The following is a 23945-nucleotide window of genomic DNA, read 5'->3' as shown; positions in this document are numbered from 1 at the left end:
TCTGGTGCTCATTATTCATGTGCTTCTGATAGGGCTGCACATTATTCTGACATTGGTTAGGAGTCAGTATCAGTGGGCATGAACTTATTTTTATTTCCTAAAGAACTCCAAAGCCAGTTCTCTGTTCCCACTGTTCTTGTTTTCCTTAATACGTTAAAAAGCTTGAGTATCAAGAATGTGAGAAATATAACCAAGATGCATTTTGGTAGAATATTGTAGAAAGGAAGCAAAATTAGGCCAACCTTAAGGGCAGAAAAGGAAAGGGAGGATTGTAAGGGGGAGTCAGTGACTAGGGTGTAGGGGGATAGTGAAGGTGCAGCACATTGGAGCTGAACAGCTGACCTCCTCAGAGTTATGAACTACCATTTTAATAACAGTCTAATCCTAAAAGAGGAGGAGGGTAAAAGTGGGGGGTGGAGGTGGGAGAAGGTGTGCCACAGTAGCTATATACCTACCATTCTCGGTGGACCTACTCTCATACTTTCAAATCTTTGTTGTACTTAACCCCTTTCCCAAGTCTGCAGGAATAGCTATGATATAACAACACTCATTTTTAGTGCAGGGTTGCTTATCCCTTCTATAGATAATTTCCCTACTACAAAGGTATAGAAGAAGGAGATGTGCAAGGAGTAGTACATGAGCCAGTGTGGCTGGATCATGAAGGAGAGTAGAATGAATGTGTCAGTCTACTCTTCTACTTTTCCATTAGTACAGATAATTGAGTTGATGATAGATGTGAAATTGGACTAAAAGCACTGTTTAAACAGGAACTGTGTCTTATTTAAACTTTATATTTTCCACTGGCATTTAGCCTAGTGGTTGGCACATAGTAGTACATTAAGTAATTAATGTCTTTTGAATGAATGAATGGTTTTAAAAGCATTTATCAATCAAGCCATGCACTAGTGACACAAAAACATAAGTGAAGACAATCCCTGCCCTCAAGAAGATTACATTCTAATGGGGGAAACAACAATATAGGGGAATGGTGGCCAAGGAGAGAAGTATTTTGGTCTGGGAAGTAGGAATGATTTGTGGAACAATAGGAGAGTAGATTGACACACCTTTTCCAGTAGTTACAATATTGTTGATTTGAATATAATTCCAAAAGTAGAAGAAGTTATTAGAGGAGAGCTATGGAGTATACAACTGAGACAGCAAAACAGCTGGCAGGAAGATAGTGGCCAAGTCAAGTGAACCAAGAGTAGAACAGCCAGCCTGCTATAGAAGGACACACAGGAAGCTCTTACCAATCAGGACCACAGGCCTGAGAATAGGAGTTTGAAATCTGGGAAGATGAAGTCTTCCAGTGCATGGTCTCTGGTCCAGGTAGTAGGACAGCTGTCAAGATGGAGGAAAGAAAAGTAACTTAATTCATCAGTCTTTTTAATTGGCAGTTAGAAAAGCTCTACAAAGTCAGGAATTGTGTTCTATACTCATGTGTCTTACACATTGTTAGAAGGGACCAAAGGGATCATTTAAACTCTGCATTCATAACTTTTTTGTGTGTATCATGGAGTCCTTTGACAGTCAGGTGAAGCCTATGGACCTCTTCTAAGAATAATGTTTTTAATGGTATAAAATAAAATATGAGGATTTCTAAGGAAACCAATTATATCAGTTATATACAGTTACCAAAATTTCAAAACAAGTTTACAAACCCCAGGTTAAGAACACCCAATCTAATCCAAATCTCTTATCTTACAAATGAGGAAACTGAGGCCCCGAGAGGTTAAGTGACTTTTCCAATTGGTCATACAGCCACACAGAGGCAGAAACTGAGTTGCTTAAGTCCCAAGCTCATTGTTCTTGTCTCTATACCATATTGCAGTCTAACATAGCTTCTAACATAGTGCCTTGTACATAGTAGCGGCTTAATATATGTTAAATAAAGAAAACCTGCATAGTGGGTTTTGTTAAAGACCATTCTTAAGTAGACTTTAACCTTAAAGCTGTGAAAAATATTCATACTCTTTTTTTTTTCCAAAATGAGGAATAAATTGAGTACATTTGTCTGTTTGCAGCATCATGGGCCTAAACTCTTGCCAGGTGCCCAGTCTGCTAAATAAAGTAAATATTGGTAAGCACAGTATCCCTAGGTTGTATTTTGTCATTTTTTTTAAATGCCACAGTACAATTTCCTTTGACAAAATCAGTGTTGGACAATCTGTATATTAGTGTCATTATCATATATATATATATATATTTTTTTTTTTTTTGGGAATTGGGGTTAAGTGACTTGCACAGGATCACACAGCTAGTAAGTGTTAAGTGTTTGGTCTGAGATTGGATTTGAACTCAGGTCCTCCTGACTTCAGGGCCAGTGCTCTATCCACTGTGCCACCTAGCTGCCACTATCCTTTATATTTTAAGACAAGGTTAATAAATGATGGTGACTATTATCTAGATGTTTAGGTATGAATGAAGGGTGATCAAGAGGCCTTTGCTGTTGCACTAGTGAAAAGTGATCTACTTAGAGTTGTAGAGTCAGTACTACAGCTTGAATGCTTAGGTGTCTTGGACAAAGGTTTAGTCCTACCCTGGCCAAGGTCCCAGTTACCAGACTTAACATAATAAATATAAGCTCTACATGGAGTATGACCTTGGTATTCCTCATCCCTCACCATCTTGGAATATGACTACCATATGTAATTTCAGTATAGTCCATGGTGCCCAGACCTTTGGCCTGCATTCTCTGCCATCACTACCATCTCCCAAATCTCCAGTTTAGAGAAGGAATACTACACCAATACCACCTTCCATCATCACAGGAAGGTAGAGGCTCCAACCAAATGTTACTTAGGCTAGGAAATATGCCTCTTCCCTTAATCCTAGTGATTCAGAGTCATCATCTCCCAGTGTGAAATCCCCCTTCTTCTGCTGCTTCTCTGCATACTCTCATCCTGTCCAGCCCAATCGTACCACTCCCCATTCTTCTGTTCCATTCTTTTCCATTGTGTCCCATGAAGAATCCCATTTAGTCCCTAATGAATTTCTCTTTATTCTCTATTTCTTTTCACACTCTATCTTATTCTCACAGGAAACTTGCTTCCTCTGGAAGACTTTGAATCACTGGCCACCCTCCTAAATGTTAGTTCCTTATTTACCCATTTTTCACAGGTAGATACTTCCTTTTTACTCTATCCATTGATATTGACATATTGTTGGATTTAATAACCTACATAGATTAATTCTGCACAAATCTCTATCTCAGTTTCTTCAACTGTAAAATGGGGCTAATGAGGATTACCTACTTTACAGTGTTGTGATGAGGATCAAATAATTTATTTATAAAAAATGCTTAGCACAGTGTCTGGCACATAGGCGCTACATAAATGCTTATTCCTTTCACTGTGATTCTGTGACATTGGCCTTCATAACATTTCCTCAAATAATTTATTCTTATCTCCCGATTCTCCGTTTTCACTAGCTGCCACCCCATACCTGGAATTCTCTCCTCCCCTCCTCCTGGCTTCTCCAGTTTTCTTCAAGTCTCAGTTAAAATACCACCTTCTACAAGAAAACTTTCTCAGTTGAAATTATTTCCCAGTGTATATATTGATTGCACACAGTTGCTTGCATTTTGTCTCCTTCATTGGACTGTGAGCTCTTTGAGGGCAGTGGTTGTTTTTGTCTTCCTTTATCTTCAGAACTTAGCACAGTGCCCAACACATTGTAGACACTTAATAAATGCTCCTTGGCTTGTTGACTACCCTCTTCCCCAAATGCTGACTTCCGAAGTAGATAATAGTCATTCCCTCCAACTCCTAAATTTAAACATACCTGCATTTCAGTAATAAGTTCCCCATGCCTGGAATGCACTTACTCCTCACTTCTGTGTTCTTCTCAGAATCTTTGTTTCTAGTCTCACCTGCTCTACAAAGTCTGCTCTGATTCCCTCGGTTAATGCCTCCTCAATCATCAGTTTGCCTTGCCTTGTTTGTATATGTGTCATATCCTCTCCAGCAGAACATCAACTGCTTGAAGGCAGTAACTAGTTTTTGCTGTTAATGTTTTGTTTTGTTGTTTGTGTGTTTGCATAAAGGCACCCTGGGTTTGTATTCAGGGTGATTAACCATTTTTGAATTAAATTTAATTGAATTAGATCACTTTTTAATGCTTAGAATAGAGCCTGTCACTCTGCATCTCAGCCCATGCCACTAACTGGCATCTTGGAAGAATTTTTACTCACAACCACCTCATGCCAGAGAATTGCCTGGCCGATGGTTACTATTTCTGAATGGCCTGCAGCAAGGCTTTGCTGTGGAAACTGTTTCTGTGTGTCCTTTAAAGCATTTCTCCTACCTGTATGCTCAATTTTCCCACTTTGCCACTTAAAAATGGTGTAGGTCTCCTGCTGTCTTCCTTTCTTCACGCATGGTTTGCTTGTTGATTTACACAGAGTCTCTCTTCACTGAAGACAGGCTATAGTATTCTGCCTAACAACTTCCAGGTGAGCTTGGTGACCTTGAGAGAGGCCTTCCTTATGTAGTGGTTTCTTTGGAAGGACGGTCCTCAGTCAGTTATTGTACCTGGAATGTAACCCTATTTCTAATCCCTTTTCCCCTAACCCCAAGAAAAGAATGGCCTACTTTGAGGAAAGCATGCTGTTGTGGCCGAGCTCATATTATAGGACACTATGGTGGGAGAGCAAAAATGGAGCGCTAGTCCACGGAGGTCAGAAGTCACATGGTTCATGCCTTAAAACTCATAAGTTATCTCATAAAAATGAGATATTTATCCTTTCAAGTTACCTTACATACTGGTTTATAAACCCCTTCAGTCCTCTGACTACTTAAAGGGCTAAAAAGGGCCCCTTATAACACCTTACATTTGTTTGGCTCTTTGCAGTTTCCAAAGCACTTTCATAGACATCATTGCACTGGATCCTTACGACATCATGGCAAGATAACTACATAATATAACAGATGTTATAATCCCCATTTTACAGATGAAAAAACTAAAGTGACTTTTCTGTGGTCACACACCATCTGCTAATTCCTAGCTCACTGCTTTTGATCTTGTTTGTGTTCCATTGGACTGGATAAAGTCGTTTGCCAGAAGGAGACCAGTGCATGCTTGGAACTGGCTTAGAAATGATAGCTTGTTTGCCAGTACCAAACTGGCAACGAACAGTGATAGGCAAAGCAAATGGAGCTCTGTCCTGGGTCTGGGATATAAGTTCCTGACACTTCCTCCCTCACCTTGGTTCATAGGCAGTTTAGCTACTGGCATCAGATACAAAATCCAGACTCTCAATGGTACCATCCTCTTAATTCCCAAACCACTTGTCTCACATGAATGAGGCTTCTTCCTGCATGGCCTTAACTTCTATTGAATCTCCTTAAGAGTGCTTTCCCACTTACCTGTTCAAGCAAAGCATTTCCATTTTCAAAAGGTATTCTTATTTACACAAATCTCACAGCAAAGATTTTTGGATAAACCTTTCAAAAAGTACAGCAGTTGGTATCTGTATTAAAGATAGCTTCCTTAAAGATTCTTCTTCAACGTTTACAGGCCTATTCACCTTGGCATTTTTGCAAATGAATAGTTACAAGAAGGGGAACCATTGTAAGTTGTAAAACCCATTTTCACCATAAAGCACTCTTTGCCTTAGCTTCCAGAAAACCTTAGACAAGGCACAGATTTCTGCTCAAAAGAACGAAACCAAACCAAAAGAATTCCTTTCGGCCACCCAGCTCTGAACATCCAGAGCCAGCACAGGGGAAGATGTCCAGAATAGCTTCAAAAGTCTCAGCTTTTGAATAGCTCAAAAGCCTTATCATCCATCTTCCTAAGATACCTTGGCAGGAAAGGTTGTACCATAGCAACTCAGAGAAAAGAGAATCAAAGGAGTACAGAGCATAGGGAGGGGAAGCTGAGGACTTGGCACACAAACTAAGGAATGCATCCTTTCACCTACTGCAGGCTCTTTCCCTTTATCCCATGGCAACACTGGTCCCCAACTAGGAAGCAAATGACTCTTGCTTCCCTGATGAGACCCAGTCATCTCCAATAGCAAGGCAGGATCTGCCCTTCATATATACTGATGATCTAGGCATCTCAGAGGTAAGGGAGATCACTACCAGACCTCTTCCAACTCTTGTTCCCTTAAGGGAGAAGAGAAAAGACAAATATGAAGAAATAGGGCTGGGGGTGAAGAAAAGTTGGCTTAGCAATAAAGAGCATAGACCAGACTCCATCGAGGAAGGAAAGGCAACTCTTCCTCTGGAAAGACTACCTAACCATGAACAATTCACCCAGGGCATAATGATGGAGAAGGCTGGTGTCCCTCAAAAATGGGATCCCAAGGCCTTCCTGAATCTAAGAGAGGTCCCTCCCTCTGTCCTACCTCTACTGTTATCCCTTTACATGGCTATCCTCATGTTGTCCCCCCAGCTTCCCCACCCAGCCCTTTCCCAAGCCACCAGAATCCTGTTACAGCACGGGAACGATTACCTAGTAATGTCTTGATCCTCACAAGAAAGCATAAGATATGTTTTCTCTTTCCTTGGGAGTTTTGCAGTAAGTTAGTCTGTACTGCAGGCCCAGTAACAGGATGATTGATGCCCCTAGGAAAGGCCCCAAGGCTCAGGAAGCTGCAGTGGTGGGTTTCATGACCATAATTTTGCTTTCCCTCCCTATTTCCTTCCCTGAGTCCCTGTAAGTGGTGAGGATAGAAACAGGAAAGAGAGATGTTCTTATTCTTTGCCTTTAAGGTGAGGAGTTATATTATGGGTTACCCATGCAGTGATTGCTAGGATGCTTATGGGCCTCAGAATGGCTCTGTGGGGATTGTTTCTACAAAAAAAAAAATCTCTGTTCTCTTCTCTCCCCCTGAAAATTAGGGACTGGTAGGTGATTCAGTGAGTACAGAGTTAGCCTCGGAGTCAGGAAGACCTGAGTTCCAATACTGGCTCACTTGCTTGTCAGTCATGTGACCTTGGGAAAGTCACTTACCTTCTCTGCCTGCCTCAGTTTCCTCATCTGTAAAAGGGGTGTAATAATGGCACCTGTCTCACAGGGTTCTTATGAAGGTAAGTGAGTTCAATATAAGGTGCTTTGTGTGAAAGGACCATTATTTACCAGGGTTCCCCACTTCTCCTGCAACATAGGTTAGATTCCTTTTCCCCTGAAAGGTGATCCAAGATGTCCCTGGAAATTGATTGGCTAAGCCGTTGCCTAGCCAAAAAAAAAAAAAAAGAGAAAGAAAGAAGGAAATTGGCCCAGGGATCCATGGCTCAAGCTGGGCCTACCTTAACTGATTGACAGTTAACTGATTAACTTAACTGATTAACAGCTACCTGTTGGCCTCTGGTCACCCAAAGCATTAAAAGACACATCTACATGGAGTTGGGGCCCTTCAAACTTTGCAGATATGCCTGAGTTTATGCCTGAGTTTCCACACCTTACCCTGTTAACCACATGGAGGCAAGAGATTCTCTTCCAGCATCTCCCTAAATGAAGTGCTGCAGTACCTTTGTTAAATGTCTTTTCTCTGCTGTCTTAAATAAACCTTTTGTTAGTTCCTATTGAATGGTCAACAAGCACCTTATTTGTCGCCAAAATAGAACTTGAACTAACAATGACCTGGTCCAAGGTAGGCCTGCCACTACCACTTTGCAAGCCTTAAAGGATAATATAAATGTTGGCTATTATTACTTTTACTATATTCTGCACCAAGCAGTGATTGGCTCTCAGAATTCACACTGCCTTAATCTCCTAAAGAAAATTAGAGATGAAGGAGATATTTCCTAGGGCTTTAGGGGGCCTTTCAAGTGTCATTGCTAACACTTAATTAAAAGAACTCAGCAATTTCATTGCATTATTAGCTTTTAAAATGTAGAATAATCATGAAAATAGATCAGCTCAGAGAATGAACCGCTAGGTGGTGCAGTAGAGCCTGTGAAGGGGAGCTAGGTGGAGCATGGGCCTGGAGTCAGGGAGACCTGAGTTCACATATGACCTCAGATACAAGCTGTGTGATCCTAGGCAAGTCTTTTAACCCTGTTTGCCTCAGTTTCTTCATCTGTAAAATGAGCTGAAGAAGGAAATGGCAAACCACTCTAGTATCTTTGTCAAGAACATCCCAAATAGGGTCATGAAGAGTTGGATACCACTGAAAAATGACTGAACAACATAGGTCAGAAAGGTATTGCAGCCTATTGGAAAGGGAGTCAGTTTCACAGTTAGGAAGATTGTCAAGTCCAGCCCCTGACACATGCTGGCTGTCTGACCTTCAGCATGTTAGTTAACCTCTTGGTTTCCCCAAGCGACTCTCTAAGACTATAAATTATCATGAAAGTGTTGATCTGCTTTCAAAAAGAAAGTTTCCACACTGAAAGTTCCCTTTGTTAATTAAAGCACTGGTCTAGTCCCATCCCATTGGTCAGATAGATGGAGATAATATTTAAAACTAAAGTTTCTGTCATCTCAGTGAAGGAAAAGTACTGTCTCCAATATAGCATAGTGGAAGGAACACTGGAATTGGTGTGTGTGACCATGAATGAGTCACAACCTTTCTGAACCTTAGATTTCTTATCTGTAAAATGTATCTTACCTGCCTCCTATAGTTCCTACTTCCCACTATTGTTGGGAGGATCAAATGAGATAATTTAAGTAAAGAACTTTTAAAATTTTATAGAATGGAAGTTATGCCATTCCACACATTGAGAGTGATGTTGCATCAGCTCCGTAGGGGAAAGGAATCACATGACCTCTTAGATGTTCATCTTAAAGGTTGGTGAAATGTGGGTTCAGAATTTTAAAAACAAACTTTTATAGATGACTAGAGGAAGAAAAATGTATTTTGATGTGAACGAGGGACGATTTAATTTCTTTTCATGAATCCTGACCTTAAATTGCTTCAAGATTTTTGGTCCTGTGGGTACAACAGAAAATCTGTGGCATATACATCCCCTGATGGCAACAGTGGAAATGCACTGTTCCTTCTAAAATGTGTAAGGTATAAGATCCCAGAATCTCCTCTAATGAGGCCATTTGCAGACTCAGTCAGTTATGAGGGGTGGCTGTAAAAGACCCGGAAAATCCTGGCACCCACAATGCATTATAAGCATCACTTGCTTAGTTACAACCATTCTTAGAGCCTGCTGGGCTCCTAAAGCTGGATCCTACAGTCTAGGGTCTTAGAGAACGGCCACACCTGTCCCCACCCTGGAGGAGCTCAAACAGAGACAGAACATATAGAGAAAACATCTTGTAAATATTTATATGTGAATGCTTTGTCCTCCCATCTTGTGCTACATATTGATAGTAATATCTCCCATGTAAAATACAAACAACAGTCTTTAAATGTCTATGTTTCCGACACTTGTCTAGTAAATAGACCTTGCTCCGTTGTGGCTCCTAAGATCTCATTCCTTTTTCCCTTTTCAGGTACAATGTGAAGTGAAATACTTCCCACAAACACAAACTCAGCTTTATGTTGGCCATTACTGTCTAAATCTGGAAGGGGACTGAGTCATACATCGCTGAAAACAGTCCTAGAGACTGGTTAGGTACCAGAGACAGACTGTCCACAGATATTCCATACAAAATATATTTTATAGTCTATAGAGCACCTTTTTTTATGCATACATATGTAACAAGACACCCTGCTAGCCCATTGGGCTGCTACTAAGTAAAAGGTGAATCTTTTTTTTTTAATAAAGCAAAGCTTATTTATTAGTAGCATAAAATAAAATCACCAGTGGCATTGTGTTTGCATGCATGCAAGTATTCATGATTTTCTAGCATACATACCTACCCCAACTTTTTTTTTTCCAAATAAAGAGCCCTTTGTTCAGACCACATCTTAGTAACTTTCACAAATGTTAAATGAAATGGGTCTGAATACAGGCAGCAAACAATTCTATTTTAGTTTTAAGACCAAAATTTTCTTCTACACTAAAAATGAATCTTTTTTCAATTTCCAAACACAATTCTCAAATTCTTGCTAAAACCAGCAGCTACATGGTACACAATGGATCTTAAAAAGCTTGTTGAAGCTTATTTATGCCATCACAAGTTCATGCTACTTACTAAGGAGAAAGGTCTTCCCACTAGCTCACAGTTGAATAATTAGAAGAAAAAGTAGAAATTGGTGACAGTTGAGTGTTTGTGCCATCTGCTGCTTTTCTGAGTTATTGGCACTAGCTTGACAGAGCCCTGGAGAAGGCAGGGAATAACAGTTTTAAATCTTACAGAAGCCTAGGGTTATCCTCTAATTTGCCTTTCTGTGTCATGGGGGTGTTTCTGATCCTGGGGTCTCAAACACCATTCAGTGGGTTTGTCACATGACTTAAGAAATAGAAGGCTCTTGATTTTTTCTCATAGACGGCAAACAGGAATGGACTGTCCAGTTTCACTTCCAGGGGAGCGACTTCACTGCTTTGGAAAAGATCTTCTTGTCCTCCCTGACTCTCTTTCAGTTCAAAAAGTACTGTATTCATCACCTATAAGACAGCAACACACACACATTTCATTTTACTCAAGAGATAAAGATTCACCACTTCAGGTTGTGTTCCCAGGGGTAGAACCCATCCCAACTAACAGAAGAATTGGGAAGTAGAGGGACATGTAAACACTTATCTAATTAACCACCATTCTGCGTCATGTGTTGCCTACCCCATTAGAATGTAAGCTCCCTGAGGGCAGGAACTGTCTTATTTTTGTATTTGTATCCCTAGCATCTAGTACAGTGTCAGCTATGTAGGTGCTTAATAAATGCTTTGTCATTCATCCAGTGTTTCAGGCATTATGTACCTTGTGCATAGAAGGCACGTTTTCTCAGAGGCATGTTTTCTTTATACTTCCAGTACAGTGCTGCCCATAGAATGTGTTTACGTGGATTATTTGTTGGGGGAGAAGGAGGTGTACATGCATGTGCATGAATCTTTCTGAAAGTGGATATAATAGTGTTCCTTTTGTGTATGGGTTGAGCTAAATGCTGAATTCCCTTCTACCTCTTAGATTCTGTGTTGATGTGGATGTCTATGCACATAAAGAGTAATGGAAAGTAGAATAGTTCGACCCTGACTACTATTTCCGTGCCTGCCATGCTCCAGGCAGGAGCTGATCCCTTTCTTCCCTCTCCTGACATACACCTCCCCTTACCTTCCCATCTCTTCTCTTCCCTTCCCTTTCTTTCCCTTGGCCCCTCTGCATCCTTCTGTTTCCATACGCCATTCCATACATACTATATATCTCCATGAACTCATTTGCAGGTAACTAAGGGCAGTATGGGCAAGGAGGGTGGCCTGAACAGACTTTAAAATGTCATACCTTTCCAACTTTGAGGTTTGTATCACTAATTTTGCTCAGCTTTGCCTCATCTCCAAGCAATCCAGGCAGCTTGGTGTTGCTAAGCAGGCTCTGCATGTCATACGTGCTCTCTTGTACCAGCTTTGGCAAGGTCAAGTGGATCTTCCTAGAAGGAGATGAAAAAGATAGGGAAATTGTAAAGTCTTGCTTCCAAGATCAATCTAACACTCAAGACATGAAGAAGAACCTCAGAGAGCCCAAGGACACTGAAGCTAATGGTTAGTGAGCCCCGTGGACCTACAGAACACTCCACTTAGGACAGTTGAAGTTTTCTGTGCTCTGAGAAGCAGAATATATTCACGTATAATCTAAATTAACCTTCCATGTTCTTAAGAGGCAAATGAAATCAATCATGTTTTACTAGTTGCCCATTTACCATATCCTCGTGTCCCATAGCATCGCAAGGCTGAGCTGAGAGACATGGGAGAGGGGAAAGAAGGAGGTATAAAGAACGCCACCTTCTCTCCTCAAAATAGGAGGGATACAAAGCAGAAAGCACTGTCAATGATAGAAGATTTGGAAGAATAAACCTATATGAATAAAGAGCTGGGATACTATTTCTTCCTATTCCTCTCCACCTCCATCTGTGGGGTGAAGTGGCTATGCCTTCCTCCAAGGAATTCAGTAATTGGTCCAGTGCAACAACATCCTCTTTGTCCTAACAAACCCCCCGCCTAGGGTTGTTGGTGCTGCCTCCCACCCACATGTGATAGATGGAGAGCCTGAGGTTCAGAGTAAGTCATATAAGATATTACCAGAGCCCCACCCCAAGTCTTACCGGGGGGACAGATTTTTCATCCAATGTGAAAAGTCCTGGCCAAAAGCAATATTCTCAATTTTCTCCAGGTTATCATTGTGAGGCTTAATCAGTAGGAGGAAGGCATTCTCATTAAATGGCACTTGAGTCACAGAGAAATTGTTTTTGGTGTCATTCCAGTATAGGAAGATACCCATCCCTGAAAGCATTGGCACGGATGTCCTGGTGGTGTTGTTTACCCAGAACACCTGGGGCTTTGCCAGCTGAGAGATTCCCTTTATTGCTCCTGAAAATCCAAAGAGGAAATGAGAAGAAAGAGTCAACAGCAGGCCCAGGTAGCTCTTGGAAAGGACATAGCAAAAAGAAATCTAAACACTGACAATTCTACTTCCATGAAAGAAGAGTAGACAATGGAAGGAAACTGGGAAAAGGGAGGAAAAAAGAGAAGATGGGGAAAGAGCAGAGGAGAATTAAGGGAAGAGGGGATGAGAGCAAGGAGAGGAGGGAAGAAGAGAGATGAAAATACAAAATTAAGACAACACTGTCCTCAAGAAGCTTACTTTTTTTTTTTTTTTTAGGCAATGGGGGTTAAATGACTTCCAGGATCACAGAGCTAGTAAGTGTCAAGTGCTTGGTCTGAGGCTGGATTTGAACTCAGGTCCTCCTGACTTCAGGGCTGGTGTTCTATCCACTGCACCACCTAGCTGCCCCTAAGAAGCTTACTTCTAATAGAGGGAGACAACTCACATGGGGATGTGGTGGCCAGGGACGAATGGAGACCATCAAAAACACCAAACCATCTCTCCTAATATCACACACTCACCTTTCCCTCTTCTGAACTGCTGGTCTTTCCCTGCCCTTCTTAACCCTTGTTCTAAGGCACACTTACCTTTTGAGACCAAGTTCTATTTTCAACTCAAGACACTCGGATTACAAGTTTGAAAAGTCTCTTCACCACCAAAGAGTAAGAGATCTAGCTTGTGGCAAAGTCTGTCTATAATAATATCCTCTAGTCCTGATTCAGGAAGGGTGGGAGTCTTCCTTCATTACTCTTTTTTTTTTAAATTTACTTATTTTATTCTGAACTTGTTTCCATAACATAGCAGAACAGGAAAAAAGATGATTATACATGAAGCTGCAAATCTATTATGTACAACTTGCTATTCCTTTTAAATGTGTAATAAATTTATCAATTTTCTTTTTTTTCCCTTTTTTTCCCTCCCCTCCCCACCCTGGAGATGGCTACCATTAGACACAAACGTGTGTGTGCGTGCATGTATGTGTATGTAAAATCATTCTATACATACTTCTATTTGTTAGTTGTTTCTCTGGATACAGATAGCATCTTCTTTCATATGTCCTGTGTAGTTTATTTGGGTATTTATAATAGTCAAAATCACTTAGTCACTCAAAGTTATTCTTAAAGCAGTATTGTTATTACTGTATACAGTGTTCTCTTGGTTCTGCTTACTTTGCTCTTCACTGTTTTGTGCAAGTCTATCCTTGTTTTTCTAAGATCATTGAACTCATCATTTCTTATAACAGAGTAGTATTCCATCACAATCACATACCATGACTTGTTCAACCATTCCCCAATTGACAAGCATCTCTACAATTTCCAGTTCTTTGCCACCACAAAGAGAGCTGCTATAAATATTTTAGAACATATAGATTCTTTTCCTTTTTCCCTAATCATCTTAGGAAACAGACCTAGTAGTGGTATTGCTGGATCAAAGGGACTAGGCAGTTTAATTACTCTTTGGGTATAATTCCAGATTGCTCTCCAAAATGGTTGGATTGGTTCACAGTTCCACCAACAGGAAATTAGTATCCCAATTTTTCCACATTACCTCCAACATTTGTCACTTTCCCCTTCAATCATTTTAACCAATCTGATATGTCTAAAATGATATCTTAAGGTTGTTTTATTTGCATTTCTCTACTCAATAATGATTTAGAGAATTTTTTCATATGACTATAAATTGTTTTGACTTCAATGGAAAAATGCCTTCGTTGCTCTTTGAAGATCAGGAAGCCTCACCCTGGTCCTTCCTTAGATAGTCAAAGGGAGAAAGGGTTTAGGAAACATGAACTTGTGTAGGAAGGGGAAAAGGGGATTCCAGAACCTCTTTCTCTATTTTTTTCTCCTTTTCTTCAAGCTTTAGCTAATCAACATTTAGATTATGAGCCTCTGCTTCCAGATCCCTTTGATTGGTAGACGAAGGGAAGAACCCCTCTCCAAACCTCCATTGAAGGAGAGCACCCAAGTCAGCTCTCTCTTCATTTCCCACCTGGCTGCCCTTCTCCATCATGCCCCAGAAACAGTTATCTTCTTCCCTTTCCACCTTTTCAACTTCATTTTATGGGGTCTTCCACCATAAGATTGTAATCCTGAGAGCAGGAACTATCTTTCTTTTTCCTTTGTATCCCCAACCTCCTGCCACTGTGCAGGTACTTAATAAATGTTTATTGATTGACCAGCTGAACCTTAAAGAAGTAGGCAAGGTGGTGGAAGAGGTCTTTACATAGGTTAATTGCTGGGAGGAGCAGTGACCATGTTATCTTTCCAGGCCTACCTCAAGACCTGCCTCTTCTAGGAAGTCTTCCCTGATCTCTAATCTCCTATGTTTACCCCTGGCAGTTAATCAGAGAGAGAAGTTCCATGATAATTTCTAAGAAAGGAAGGTAGGCCTGAGAAATAGTCAACCCAGATTTGGGGATGAGGGAGCTGAGGTATATGAAAAGATCTGGTTTTAAAAGAGGCAGCATTATATGATGGAAAGATTGCTAAACTGAGTTTTGAGACCTGAGCTGAGACCCTCTCTCTGTCCTTGACTAACATGGTGTGTGACCTTGGGCAAATCACTTAATTTCTTTAGGCCTGAGTTTCCTCAGGTTTGGACTAGGTGGTCTCTGAGGTCTTTAACAGCTCTACATCAATTATCTTGCTATAGTATAGTTTGGAGGAAAAGAGGACTAGGACCAGGGTTCAAATCCTGCCTCTGATGTTTAATACCTACATGTCAGTTTCCAACATTGTAAAATGTTGGATTCGACTAGATAGCCTTGGAGGTCCCTTCTAGCTCTTCTCTAAGATCTCAAGTCTGGCCTAACCTGTTAATGGAGGCCACAGTCTTCAAAATGAAAATCCTTCAGACAAAGGAGAAAGGAGGAAGAGAAATCACTTCTGAGAGGGAGCTATGATGGCTGATGTGGATTGAAGCTGATTCACAGAATCATAAGGTGTAGAGCTGAAAGAACCCTTGTAGATCATGTAAGCCACCCTCCTCCCCTTCATCTTATGAGTGAGGAAACTGAGGTCTTGAAACATTGTGACTTGCCCAAGGTGAGAATGTAAATATACATTTAAGTGTATGCAACATGAATATGAAATACAAGTTACATTTTGGGAATGGAAGCCACCAGTAGCTGGGGGAATCAGGAAAGGTGGAGGAAATGACTCCAACTTAGCTTTGAAGGAAACTAGGAATTCTAAAAGATGGAGGTAAAGGGAGAGTGCATTCCAGGCATCATATAAAGGCAGGAGATAGCTGCTGTATGGAGAGAACAACATGAATTTACAGCAACTGACTTCTGAAAGGAGTGTGTGACAATGACCATCCAAGGGTTTTTGATAACTAGGTTTCTTTCCCTGAGAACACAACTCTGATCAGGCTCTTCCTTCTCTCTGTACCCACTAATTATAATAATTATAATAATAATAATAATAATAATAGCTGCTTTCAGAAAGATGCTGGCCTTTGACAGGAGTGCTGTCACCCTCTCTGCTGTCCTCTCCCTCCCCCTCCACTAGAAGCAAGACCACTGTTCCCGGGAGCAAAGTTGGGTAAATCTTACAAGGTTAAGTCAACTGATGTCATGGAAACTATTGTGATCATTAACCTGTGCCCCAGAACTAGCGCAAATTGCTGATCAAAGGGCAGGATGAATCTCACCAGATCCTAAAACTCAAACCTCTGGTGGTTGGAAACATTCAATCCTTTTCAAGGGATGTTTGCATGTGGTTGGACTTTATTTTTCTTTTTTCTTTCTTGGATGAACCATCAAGATCACAGAAGAGTCCTGGTTTAATGGGATCCTAGGCCTAAGAATGATCTCCTGTCCTGGCTCTGCCTTATAATTAGCCTTGACCTTCCCATTAAGTCCCTACATTCAGACATCAGCATGTATTCTTTGACCCATCAGGCCGAGCCCATAAGCTAGATCTGGAGGTGTTCATGGACCCTTCACATGAATCTTCTTGCCCCTAACATGGTAGACAGCTTCCCTAAGGGCATATGAGGTATTCCCTGCTCTGGTTATTTAGGAGACTCCCTTCCAATGCCATGAAATGAATGATATCTAGGTTTATTTACCAATGTACCAAAGGCAATACGAAAGCTCCAATTCATGAACTGTTTTCTCATAAGACCAGGGCATTGCCATGGTCATTAAAATAACAATCTTCTTTTGGACCAGTCTGTGTCTATACAGTATTTACTGTTATATACTATATAAATACTATACAGTGTTTACAGTATTATAGGATGATCTAAGTGGGTTTTCGTTGTTTGGTTTTCTTAACACCTCTGAATTGGAGAGTTATGTAAACCAGCAGATTTACCCCTTGTTTCATGATGGAATGACCCAGTTTGGAATTCAGTGAGGAACTGGAGGACAAATGAATCTATAATTAATTAAATAATTAAGCATATAAGTAATTGAGGTCGGGGATATGGCTTCTTTTGTGATGGCAAAGAACTAGAAACAAAGTAGATGTCCATTGATTTTGGAATTGCTAAACAGATTGTAATTTATGAATGTAAAGGAATATTATGGGTGGCCTTTGTAAGAAATGATGAGCATAATGAGCATGATGAATTTAGAGAAGGCTAGGAAAATTTATATGACTGACCCAGAGGGAAGTAAGCTGAACCAGGAAAACAATATTTACAATGACTGCAGTAATGTCAATGGAAAGCACAAAAGAAAACAAAAGAAACTGTTATGTAATTATAATAACCAAGCTTGGCCCTAGAGAAGAGATGAGAAAATATGCCCCCTTTATTTGTTGCTCGTACTGTCAGTCAGGGCTGATGTTTAGATTTCCTAAATTTCTTTTCTTTTTTTTTTCTTTCTTCAGAACCCTGGCTTCTTAAGGGTGGCAATGGGGAGGATATATTTGGAAATCAAGGTGACATAACAAACAAAAGAATCAATAATTTTTAAAAAGCAATCCACAGATAAGGGGGGGAAAGAGAGAAATTGGCATGGCTTGGCATGATATAAACTCCTCCTTGCCAAGGTCAGAGTTAAGTGGGCAAGGGAGTGGGTGGGAAAGAGTCTTTATTGCCACCTTTGAAGTTGACCTTTGCTTGGTCTCCAGTTGCCCCTAGACCTGATTCTGCTCAGCTTGTTTAAAGCAGCAATTGGAAACAAAAAAAAAAAGCCTTACAAAAAAACTACTGCCTCTGCACGGCTGTCACCATGGAGCTGTCCTTACCTTGGAAGTGCATGTAAGTGGTGAAGAGCAGTGTGGTGTCCAGGCTGATTCCAGTCAGTTGTGTGTTCTTTGGCCATCCTGTGACAGCTTTAATGAACCTGTCGATTTTCTCTCCAGCAAGGTCTGGGTTTGTGGTCAGATCCAGGGAACGGGAATAGGTGATACTGGCAAAGGGAGCCAAGCCCTGCACAAATGACTGCTTCAGATGTAGGTTAGGGGAGGTGAATAGGCCCACCACTGTGGTCAGGAGCAGACTGGAGCTGCCCTTCTTTTCTTGGGCTAAAAGGAGGCCCTGGACAGCCTTCAAGGCAGAGAGGACCTTTTGCCCATCTAGTCGGGAGGTACAGCGCTGGTCTTTTTCAGGCGCACCCATAAATGCCTGGAGTTTAGTGGCTGTGGGGTCCTCAGAACCCAAGTAGAAGGAAGCGAGGGTCCCAAAGAGGCCAACAGGAGACAAGAGAATCGCCCCATTGGCTGGAGTCGCCTTCTCCCTCAGCATCTTATACATGCGGAAACCCACAAGGTTCAGCAGCATCCCCACACTAGTTGACCTCTTCTTGTCCTCTGCATCTAGTGTCTGGGCATAAGATACCAACTGGTCTTTCAGGGCCACCTCATCCAAAGGGGATGTCTTGGCCTGAATTGGGACAGGGGTGAGGGTCTGTTCCTTGGTAGTCTCCGCATCCACTTTCTTCAGCTCATCACACGTACTTTGGTTATAGGTAAGGAGGTAGAAAGGGTGCACGTACACCCGGTCACTGGCCACCAGCGCAGTCCAGCCCAACAGGATGACAATGACTCTCAGTAACATCCTGGAGCAGGTGCTACTAACAGGTACAATTCCTGCTTTTCCTGAAATGACATTTTTGGAAAAGGGTAAAGAAAATTGATTATCATATGTCTATAATAGACCAGGTCCTTTAAGAGTTGCCCAGTGTAGCGTAGTGGAAAGAGTGAGTTAAGAGTCAAAAGAACTGACTTCAAATCCTGGCTGTGCTATTTACTATGTGTGTGGCCTCAGGCAAGCCACTTAATTTCTTGAGGTCTCATTTTCCTCATATGCAAATAAGGGAGCAGGTCTAGATGACCTCTAGATCCCTTCCAGCTCCAAATCCTTGCATCTGTGGATAATTGTCATGTATTACAAGAATGCGGAGAAAAGGAAGTGGGTAACTCAAGGCTGAACCATATGTCAGTGATAGAGCTAAGAGCAGACCTTGGAGAGCTTTGTCACAGAGTAGCCAAGTATCACTCTATCAGATCCATATTTATTGAGTGCTATTATATGTCCAGTATATGGTGGGAGAAGACAAAAACCCGATCTCTGTCTTCAAGGCACTTATAACCCAGAAGGGAGGACACTCACTGAAGGATTGCTTGGAAAAGAAGACATAGCTATAGAGTTCTGTGAAGAGGGGCTAGATCTCATTTCTCAAATCCCACAAATGATGTAAGAACACGTCTATGTTGAGCCTCCCTACACTGCTCCGTGGAATGTAGGTGCTGAAGGGTCACTACAGCAAGGGTGGGCTTTGTAGAATCAAAAAGGACTTTGAGAGATCTTTGCATCCTTCCCATGAATGGATAGAACTATACTGATCCATTCCACGCAGGAGAATATATCTGTCTTGGATTTCCAGAGAGGAATTTCCATCACCTCCACCTAGTAGCTGCTTCTAATAGTAACTAACTGCTTCCTGTGAAGAAACTCTTATGTTGATATTGAGATCTGGAATTAGGAGTGGACAAAGTACGCATAAGGCACAACATTAAATGCCAGGGGGTGGAGATAAGGGCAAGGCAAAAAAGGAGGGAAGGGAGATGGCTAAGAAGTCAGTAAAAAGAACCACACTTTTTTATTTTACTTTTAATAAAAGTGAACATCTTAATGTTCAGAAAATTTCCCTGTCCATTTATTTGGGTATAATATTCATGTGCACTGAGTAGAGTGGTGGCTCAAAGCCTACGGTAGACAGTAACCCAGAGGAGATGGAGCAATTTTCAAACCAAGCTTATGGTATAAAAATGCCTTCTCCCATCTCAGCCTATAACAGCAACAATTCCCATTTACATAGAACTTTTACAAAGCACTTTCCTTTCAACAGCCCTGCACAGTAGGCAGTGCAAGCTTTATTATCCTCATTTTGCACATGAGGAAACAGGATCAGAGAAATTAAGTGACTTGCTTAGGGTCAAACAGCTAGTAAGTATTAAAACATAGGGTATAAGCATTTATATAAAGCCTACTATGTTCCAGGTACTGTGCTAATAATTTTTTTTTTTGCAAATTATCTTATTTGATCTTTATAACTACCATGTGGTTAGTGCTATTGTTATCCCCATTTTATAGTTGAAGAAGCTGAGATAAACAGAGGTTAAGTGATTTGTGCAAGATCACAGAACTAATAAGTGTCTGAGGTCAGATTTGAACTCAGGTCTTCCTGACCCCAGGCCCATTGGTCATGGGATCCCAGGATCCTTATTCAGAGCTGGAAAGAACCTCAGATGTCATCTAGTTCAACCCTCTCAATTTATGAACTAGGAAAGGGAGACCCAGGATAGTTAAGTGACTTGTCCAAGGTCATGCAACAGAGGCAGATAAATATCAGAGGCAGGATTTGAACCAAGGTCCTCTGACTCCAAAAGTAACACTCTTTCTGCTCCAAGTCCAGTTCTCTTTGCAGTGCACAATGCTGATCAAAAACTCATCTCCCCTTACTCTGCCCTGAGGGAGGCAACAGCTGCCCATCATTTAAAAAAAACCCACCATACTATAAAATTGTGTGGACTTCTTCAGTATCATGTATGATTTCAATATGCTTAAATTCTTAACTACAGCCTTTAATTTTAACTACATCATTGTTGAACATCATTTTGTGGTCCATGGTGATCCTTAGATTTTTTTTCTACTACCCTTGCACATGGCCAGTGATTCCTATCTTGTATTTAACTAGTTGTATGTCCTGTATTTACTTTTCCTTCATCTTGCCTACCACAGGGCTGGGACGTAATCTAAAGCCTGAAGATTTTTCTTCACCATCCGCCAACCTCTACCCCAGCTTATACGTTCTGATTTTATCTAAAATTTTTTTCTTTCTTCTTTTTTTTTTTTTGGTGAGGCAATGGGGTCAAGTGACTTGCCCAGGGTCACACAGCTAATACTTGTCAAGTATCTGAGGCTGGATTTGAACTCAGGTCCTCCTGACTCCAGGGCCAGTGCTCTATCCACTGTGCCACTTAGCTGCCCCCTTTACCTACAATTTTTACCAAACATAAATGATTGGGGAGGCCTAACTGGAGAAGCAGTCTGGCTTAGTGGATAGATTGGTCATGAAGTGAAGAACTGCCTCTGATAGACACCATCTGACACTCAGCAAATCACTTACACTCTCTCTGCCCAGGATAATATCCTAAATTTGCATTAAAGAACCACATCATTAGAAGGTGTTTCCACACCAGAAGTTCCCTGCACCATGAAATTACAGATTTAGATTCAAAACAAACAAACAAACAAACAAACATAATGAAGGAAAATAAGAAATATCCTCTGAACCACTCCAGGCAAAGCCTAATTTGCCAAATGATTTCTCATCTAAATGAGTCAGCAGTAAAACCTTTGGGAATCAATTGCTCCGTGAGCTCTCTGCAGTTATGGATGCGTAGGCAGGGCCTGGGTCTGCTTAATCCAGATAAGACAGAGATGTACCCCCTCCTCCCCATCTCAGCCCAGGCTCCCCTTCTGCAGTTTATGGCAGCCCTCTCAGACTAAGCAATTTCACGGATCATTTTTGAGCTAGAGATTGTCTTTCCCCTTCAATTGTAGTCTTGAGCTTTGCTTGCCTTCCCCCAACTCTCACCCCATCCCCAACAAGCCTATGTTTCTAGGTAGGAGGCAGCTGGTGTTTTGAAAATGAAAGATGGTTCCATCTGTTGCAGATTCACAGTCCTTCCCTCTTCCCCCTTCTCTTCTTTCCCATTTGGCTCTTTTCCCCTCCTTTTTAACCTTTCTTTCTTCAGCTGCCCCTCTCTCTCTTTCACTTTCTGCTACTTGAGCCTCCAAGGCCTTGCAGCCAGGACAAAGAAAGCACAGGTTGTAGGCAAATGGGCTTCAAAATACTCTGGAGGGAGCTTATGGAAGAAAAAGGAGGGTGCCAAGCCATGTCTGCCCTGCCCATGTTGACGACTTTCGCTCCCTCCATTATACAGAGCTCAGTGTCACCTTCAGTCCCCTGGGAGATAGGAGCTCTTTTGTCCTTTCTCCAAAAGGCTCATACACTAGGGGGGTTGAGGATCTGGCCAGATCTCCTCATCTCCTTCTCACATGCCCACGCTGTTGCCTCCCATCAGTCATTACGCTGACTGCCTTCTCCTCTTTGATTTGAGGCATCCTGGCTGCATGACACAAGCCTGCCTCTTTCTCTCCATCTTGAGTCTTGGGTCCAGAAGTAAAGAGGACAGGTTTATTATGGAGTCATTATGGTCTCATTCTTGTGATTTTATGAGGGAGTAGGAACTCTTTGTAAAACAAAACAAAAAATAGGAAAAAAAATCCCAAATCCTCTTTTGGGGGTGGAGTGGGAAAACTGCAGGCAAAGGGAATTAATGAGATGTTGGATAATTTCTTTCTGTTGCCTCAGCCTCCTGCTGGCAAAAGTTCCCTCCAAAGCAGCTTGTTGCTGGTTCATTGTGTTCCCAATTTGATTTTTCCCAGACAAGCTGCCCTCCATTCAAAGTTATTGTTATTTTCCAGCTCTGTACCCATCTCTCTTAATCTTTCTGGCCCCAGCCTGCTGCCAAGATCACCTACAGAGAGCTGAAGGGGAAAAAAGAGGGAAGGGTCCCCAGCCACTCCAGGCTTACCTTTTATTTCAGTCCTCAGAGACTCAGGCTGCCTCTTCCACCAAAGGCCCTAGGATACCTTTCTCCAGCCTGGGGGTACTGCAGCTCTATTTATACTGGAGGACAGGGGATAGAAGCCATTCCCAAGTTTCCCTGTGTTCTGGCTGGCAGGTGGGATGACATCACTCAGGCCAAACATGCGGATGCAAGTGTCTTTTATCAGAGAATCTTCCAAATCAATGCACACTTACCCCAGTGAACACTGTGGCTTGGTACAGGCTCAAGTTACATATTTACTCAAGTAGACTGGAACCAGGGCCCCAGTCACTTACTGACACATGAAGTGTCTGTGCATGTATATGTGACTGAAAGCAGCTCTCCTGTGTGACCCCTTTCCCAGCCTCCCCTGGCAATGTTTTTGAGAAGTTCATACTGCAGGGGTAAAAGTGTATCGGTTCACAAGGGCAGTGGTCTGAGTGGGGGAAAGCCCTGAAATGAGAGTCAGGATCCTGGGATTTGACTCCCCATATATAGATTTAAGAGCAAAAAAGAACCTTAAAGGCACTGAAGTCCAACCTCCACATCTTACAGGCAAGGAAATCGTTGAGAGTCATGCAGCTAGTAAGTGTCTGAGGTGAGATCTGAACTCAGGTCTTCCTGAATCTAGGTCCAGGGCTTTATCCACTGAACCATTCTGCATTAACCAACCTTAGGTGAGTTATTTCAACTGTCTAGGATTCATATTTCTTTATCTGTAAAATGAGGAAATTGAACTAAATAATAGCTAACCTTTATTTGTGCTAAGTACTTTATAATTATCCCATTTGAGCTTCACAACCATCCTGGGAAGTAGGAGCTCTTATTATCCCCATTGTACAGATGAGGAAACTGAGGCAAACAGAGGTTGAACTACTTGCCCAGGGTCACACAGCTATTAAGTGTCTGAGGCCAGATTTGAACTCAGGTCTTCCTGACTCCAGGCCATATACTCTATATACTGTACCACCTAGCTGCCCTATAAAGTCCTTTCCCATGCTAAAATCGTATGACTTTGTGTCTGAGAGAAGGGCAAGCCATAATGAAAATGCAGTCATAGCTAAAAGAAAGAAGCAACTTCTCATGTGGAGGGCCCTTAGGCTGGTCATCTAGGTGGTGCAGATCCTGGAGTCAGAAAGAACTGAGTTCAAATCTGGCTTCAGACACCTACTAGTTGTATCACCCCATGCAGGTTACTTAACCCTGTTTGCCTCAGTTTCCTCATCTGTAAAATGAGCTGGAGAAAGAAATGTCAAAGCACTCCAATGTCTTTGCCAAGAAAACCCCAAGTGGAGTCACAAGAAGTCAGACATGACTGAAATGACTCAACAACAAGAATAGACTATGAGACTGTGCTCACACAGTCATCTCCAAACCATGCAGCCTGCACTCTGGTTCTCCTTCTCTTCTCTCCAGAACTCACATTCCCACCCCTGGAACTCTGGGCTCTGACAGGTAGCTTTTCACCTTGTTCCGGGAGCTAGGCTG

The 23945-nt window shown here is 41.7% G+C and overlaps 1 protein-coding gene across 1 annotated transcript; it reads right to left on the bottom strand.

Annotated features, from left to right (window-relative positions):
• Positions 1 to 10075: 10075 nt before the first annotated feature.
• AGT (angiotensinogen) lies at positions 10076 to 22528 on the bottom strand. The gene is made up of 5 exons (XM_021000473.2): positions 22443 to 22528; positions 17583 to 18434; positions 12101 to 12365; positions 11284 to 11428; positions 10076 to 10454 (listed from the first exon to the last, which is right to left on the bottom strand). The coding sequence occupies exons 2-5, from the start codon at positions 18391 to 18393 to the stop codon at positions 10269 to 10271; spliced, it is 1407 nt and encodes a 468-aa protein (XP_020856132.1). The 5' UTR covers positions 18394 to 18434; positions 22443 to 22528; the 3' UTR covers positions 10076 to 10268.
• Between the last annotated feature and the right edge of the window lie 1417 nt (positions 22529 to 23945).

This window comes from Phascolarctos cinereus, unplaced genomic scaffold, assembly GCF_003287225.1.
Source record: "Phascolarctos cinereus isolate Bilbo 61053 unplaced genomic scaffold, phaCin_HiC Scaffold_5;HRSCAF=322, whole genome shotgun sequence".
Taxonomy (NCBI): domain Eukaryota; kingdom Metazoa; phylum Chordata; class Mammalia; order Diprotodontia; family Phascolarctidae; genus Phascolarctos; species Phascolarctos cinereus.
This window is presented reverse-complemented; position numbering and strand designations above follow the sequence as displayed.

Bases quoted from the DNA above. Each gene is read 5' to 3' on its own strand.
- AGT (XM_021000473.2), bottom strand. From the start codon at position 18,393: ATGTTACTGAGAGTCATTGTCATCCTGTTGGGCTGGACTGCGCTGGTG. The intron at 12,366-17,582 runs GTAAGGACAGCT...TTGGATTTTCAG, and splicing joins CACTTACATGCACTTCCAAG to GAGCAATAAAGGGAATCTCT. The intron at 10,455-11,283 runs GTATGACATTTT...GCTGTCTTATAG, and splicing joins CAAACCTCAAAGTTGGAAAG to GTGATGAATACAGTACTTTT.